General features: G+C 44.8%; 1 protein-coding gene across 2 annotated transcripts in view; it reads left to right on the plus strand.

The window, feature by feature from the left end:
* yrk (Yes-related kinase) overlaps positions 1-4420 on the plus strand; it is a 23816-nt gene extending 19396 nt beyond the window's left edge. The window contains exons 8-13 of one of the 2 annotated variants that reach the window (XM_038966089.1): positions 768-923; positions 2022-2201; positions 2297-2373; positions 2644-2797; positions 2886-3017; positions 3181-4420. In XM_038966089.1, coding sequence (XP_038822017.1) covers positions 768-923; positions 2022-2201; positions 2297-2373; positions 2644-2797; positions 2886-3017; positions 3181-3389 — 908 coding nt within the window. In that variant the 3' untranslated portion in view covers positions 3390-4420. Of the gene's footprint in view, positions 1-489; positions 655-767; positions 924-2021; positions 2202-2296; positions 2374-2643; positions 2798-2885; positions 3018-3180 lie in introns of both variants that reach the window. The other variant, XM_038966088.1, reaches the window with a different exon arrangement.
* The last annotated feature ends 1054 nt before the right edge of the window (positions 4421-5474 follow it).

A 5474-nucleotide genomic window follows, 5' to 3' on the forward strand; every position in this document is an offset into this window, starting at 1 on the left:
ATGGCCAAGACGAATGTAATTCAGATCTCTCCCAGTTGCCCTCTGGTGGTGCAGTCTGGTATAGGAGCTACTCTGCTGTGTGTGCGTGTGTGTGTGTGTGCTCCTTTCTGTGTCTGTATGTCCAATATCCATTCTAGCATACTAAATATGATCAAGGAATGTATTAGCCAAGCACACTAAATAGGCATAAGCAAAGTTGCCTATTGGTTTGCATGGTGTGTCAGTGCGTGTGTGTGTGTCTAAACTGATGTGTATCGGTAAAATGCGAGCACTTTTTAGTAGATCCAAGTAAAGTACTGTAGTCAGTTGCTTTTTATGTTCTATATGTTTGTTGCTTTTGTGCCTCAGCAATTTATCTCTCCCCCCCCTCTTGTCTGTCTGTATCTCTCTCTCTGTCTTTGTCCCTTGCTCTTGCTCTCTCCTTTATTCTGTCTGCCTGTCTGTCTTGCTTCGTCTCTCTCTCTTCCACCCCTCTCTCACCCACCTCAGAGCGAGCGGCAGGTTTGTGCTGTAGGTTGATTGGCAGCTGTAGGCGGGGCATGCCTAAGCTAGCCGACCTATCGGTGAAGACCAAGGACGTGTGGGAGATTCCCAGAGAATCTCTCCAGCTGATTAAGAAGCTGGGCAACGGGCAGTTTGGAGAAGTCTGGATGGGTAGGAAGTTCTGTGTCTTTGCATGCGTTTCATCTCATTTCATCTCCCTCCCTCTACCCCTCCCTCTCCACTCCTACCATCCCCCTTCCCCCTCCAACCCCTCACTCCTCTAGGCTGTAACGATGGGCTGTGTTACTTTCTGACCACACCCTGTCCCAATGCCACGCCCCTCACCCTGGGGCTGGGGCGGGACGCCTGGGAGGTTGCCAGGAAAACGCTGGCCCTAAACAGAAAGTTGGGCCAGGGCTGCTTCGGAGACGTCTGGATGGGTGAGACCAACTGTCAATCAATCAGTCACCTTCTTATACTGTAGGTTGAGACTGACACACACACCACCTACAGTCTAGCGCAGGGATCATCAACTACATTACGCTGCAGGCCATTTTATGTTCTTGAGGGGATGGTTAGGGGGCCGGAACATAATGACAAATCATTTGAAGACTGCAAATTGACCGCAAGAACAGATATGTTTGACTAAAACATAATAATTTCAAACCTTGCTTACATTTGTATATGATCACGTGACTCTATTATGCATGGGAGTACTTAAGAAAATATATTTTAAGTTAAAATCCCTTTGAGCTGATTTCCTGGTGTTTCTACAGTCTTATGTCTGACAATGAAAATTATACAACAAAAAAACATACTTGGGGGCCAGTTGGGAAACCCTGGACTATTGCACTCTTCACAACTGTGTCCCAGAAGTGCTTCTCAGTGTGTCTGGGATTATTCCCAATCCGGTGCTAATGTGGTGGTGTGTAGTGCTCTCTTTTCCCACGGCCAGCTGTGTTCCCAGTTTCCATTCCAGTGCTGTTCTGTGTCAGTGTAATAGTCTCTCTGTGTGTCCGGACCAGGAGGTAGCCAACCCTATTCCTGGTCCAGCTTCATGTGCTGCTGAAGCCCCATGGTGGGACTCTCCCTCTCTCCTCCCCTTCCTTATCCCACCCCGCCACCTCCGTGCATGCCCTCTTTATAACTCCTGTGTGTGTGTGTGTGAGTATAATTAAGCAATAAGGCCCGAGGAGGTGTGGTATATGGCCAATATACCACGGCTAAGGGCTGTTCTTATATACGACGCAACACGGAGTGCCTGGATACAACCATTAGCCGTGGTATATTGGCCATATATCACAAACCCCTGAGGTGCCTTATTGCTATTATAAACTGGTTACCAACACAATTAAAGCAGTAAAAATAAATGTTTTGTCATACTTGTGGTATACGGTCTGATATACCACAGATGTCAGCCAATCAGCATTCAGGGCTCGAACTACCCAGTTTATAATTGTATGCATGTGTGTGTGTTTCTGCCTCTGTGTGTGTGTACTGTATACCTATCTCTGTGTGTGTGTGTGTGTGTGTGTCAGGTATGTGGAACGGCACCACCAAGGTAGCAGTGAAGACATTGAAGCCAGGCACCATGTCTCCAGAGGCCTTCCTAGAAGAGGCTCAGATCATGAAGAGACTGAGACATGACAAGCTGGTGCAGCTGTACGCTGTGGTCTCTGAAGAACCCATCTACATCATCACAGAGTTCATGAGCCAAGGTGCTGTACGGAGCACACACATATGCAAGCAGAGCCACACACACACCACATGTTTTCACAATTATTACTGAAATGAATTAAACTGTGTATTTCAGGTAGCTTACTGGACTTCCTGAAGGATGGGGAAGGAGGGAATCTGAAGTTGCCTCAACTGGTGGATATGGCTGCACAGGTCAGAACACACACCATCTTGGCAGTCCATCGATGCTCCTCTTGTGGTTGGGCCATGGTTCAGAGCTTCTGGTGCTGGTGCCACTTCATGTGGCTGTGGAGGTCGATGTGGGAGTCACGTGTGGGATTGGATGGCTTGCACCTCTAACCCTTCCTCCTGTGTGTGTGTGTGTGTGTGTGTGTGTGTGTGTGTGTGTGTGTGTGTGTGTGTGTGTGTGTGTGTGTGTGTGTGTGTGTGTGTGTGTGTGTGTGTGTTTGTGTGTGTGTGTAGATAGCGGCAGGCATGGCGTATATAGAGCGTATGAACTACATCCATCGTGATCTGCGAGCGGCAAACATTCTGGTCGGGGAAAATCTGGTGTGCAAGATCGCTGACTTTGGTCTGGCCAGACTCATAGAGGACAATGAGTACACAGCCAGACAAGGTAGAAGAGAGTTACTGTGTTAGGACTTTGTGACAACTCTTGATGTGAAAAGGGCTTCATAAATACATTTGATTGAATGATTTTACAGGAGCCAAGTTCCCCATCAAGTGGACAGCTCCTGAAGCAGCTCTATATGGGCGCTTCACCATCAAGTCTGATGTGTGGAGCTTTGGTATCCTGCTCACTGAACTCATCACAAAAGGACGCGTGCCTTACCCAGGTACGGGGCTATAGATGTCTCCTACTCTGTCGCCCTTCTTTTTTCCAGCCCTCTGTCTTTCCATCTGTCTATATGATGGATATAAGATGCTGTGTGTTACACTAAAAAACATCTGTCTTTGTCTTTCTCTCTACCTCCCTCCCTCTGCCTCCTCTCTCTCTAGGTATGAATAACCGCGAGGTCCTGGAGCAGGTGGAGAGAGGCTACAGGATGCCCTGTGCGGTGGGTTGTCCTGCCTCCCTCCATGAGCTGATGGTGCAGTGTTGGCGGAGAGAGGCGGACGAGAGACACACCTTTGAATACCTGCAGGGCTTCCTGGAAGACTACTTCACTGCTACTGAACCCCAGTACCAGCCTGGAGAGAACCTGTGACCACGCACATGCACACAGACACAAGTGTACACACACACACACAACCTATACATACTGTAAGCCTTATCTACTATATGTTGCTGTCTGTCAGGGCAGAGCAATCAAACACGAGCCAGAATTCTTCCTCTCCTCCTATCTGTGCTCGGCTGCCCAGACCAGCAGAGGAAATGGGACTGTTGTCAGTGTACTATGCCTTAATAGCTTTACTGGGGGGGTTTAAGGTTAGGGTTAGATGGGGTTAGGGGTCAAGGTTTGTGGGGCTGTAGGGGACCAGTTTGTGCCTAAAATCTTTACTTGTGTAAGATGATGATGGTGATGACTTCACTCCAATGCTTTTTACTCTCTAAGCATCTTTCATGACGTCAAAGTGGATTTTTTCTGTAACCTTTCTTAAACCTGATATTGACAACCCTGTTTTTTTATTTTTTATTTAATGCTTGTATATCTACTGTTTGTATCTTAGCTAACACATGGGGTTTGTTCAACAGGGTGCAACGTTTCAGAATGTTCAGATAGATAATCATATATGTTCTATACAGTATATTTTTATCAGGTGGAATAGGTGTTTGTACCAGCTCTATTCGTACAATTTCTATGTGCTATGTTCTGACTATTTCACCTCTCTGAATCCACGTATGTTCTGTATACAGCCTTCTGCCAATGGGAGGGCCAGGCAAAGGGTCAAATGAATGCACAGAGGTCGGAGTTGGGACCGTGAGCAGGAGTGTGGGTTTTTATAATGATTTTAACTTTTCTGTTGTTTCAGATGTTTCTGTGCCTTTGGTAAAGTTATTTTCCACAATACACGTGTGTCTTGTTTTCTTAGTTTCTAGGTCTAGCCTTCAAACACATATTTCTTTACTCACAGACACATGCACACACACATTTTGACTGTCTAGTTTGGTCAGTCTACTTCAAATTGGTTCCCTCCTGTGGTAAGTCTGTCTGCTGTTTTATCTGTGTGAGCACCCAGCACTGTTCATTATAACGTAATTAGAGCAGAAAAAATAAATGTTTTGTCATACCCATGGTATACGTCTGATATACTTTTGTTGTACTTTTATACTTTTATTATTTTGTTGATATCAGGTAATGTGCAACCTAACCCTGGCCCTGATATGCAATGTCTCCAAACCCCCTCTGATTTTAAATCTAGATCTGGTTTTGGTATTTTTCATTTAAATGTACGCAGCCTGTTGTCTAAAATTGATGGGGTTAGGATTTGGGCTAAATCAACTGATGCAATTGTGTTTCCTGAAACCTGGCTCAGCAAGTCTGTTCTTGATAAGGATATTTGTATAAATGGTTACAATGTGTATTGCACTGATCAAGTTAAGGTGGGGGTTTGGCTATATATGTAAAGACTAAATTCCCTGTATGTGTGGCAAAGTCTGAAACTATTTGTAAACAGTTGGAATTTCTTGCTTTGAATATTGAGGTTTCAAAGGGCCTCTCTATAACTGTGATTGGCTGTTAAAGACCCCCCTCTGCTCTCGGTGATGCATTTTGTTCTTTGACGCACCTTATGTCTAAACTTCTTTACAGTGAAATGATCTTGATTGGTGATCTCAACTGGTGTTGGTTAAAGCCGGTGTCTGATGATTTAAAAATGTTTTGTAACTCTATGAATCTTACCCAGTTGATTAACTCACCCACTCGCCCAAATCTTAAATGCCCAGATAAATCTACCCTGATTGATTAGATATTGACAAATGTTCCACATAAATATTCTGCTGTTGGTGTTTTTTGTAATGATTCAAGTGACCATTGTGCTGTTGTTGCTGTTAGAAATACTAAGGTTACTAAGACAAACCCATGCTTTATTCGTAAGAGAAATTTCAAGAGTTTTATTGAGCAGGCTTTCCTTCATGATTTGTTTTATTTTGACTGGAGCAAGATTGAGCTTATTTCTGATGTGGAAACTGGAAATTCTTTCATGATGGTTTTCTCCAAATAGTAAACAAACATGCCCCATTCCACAGGTTCAGGGTTAAATGGTGGGATAATCCATGGTTTTCTTCTGAGCTGTCTTGTATTATTCACGACCGTAATCTAGCCTGAGCTAAAGCAAGGAAATCATCCTCG

This window comes from Salvelinus namaycush, chromosome 27 (assembly GCF_016432855.1).
Source record: "Salvelinus namaycush isolate Seneca chromosome 27, SaNama_1.0, whole genome shotgun sequence".
In the NCBI taxonomy this organism is placed as follows: domain Eukaryota; kingdom Metazoa; phylum Chordata; class Actinopteri; order Salmoniformes; family Salmonidae; genus Salvelinus; species Salvelinus namaycush.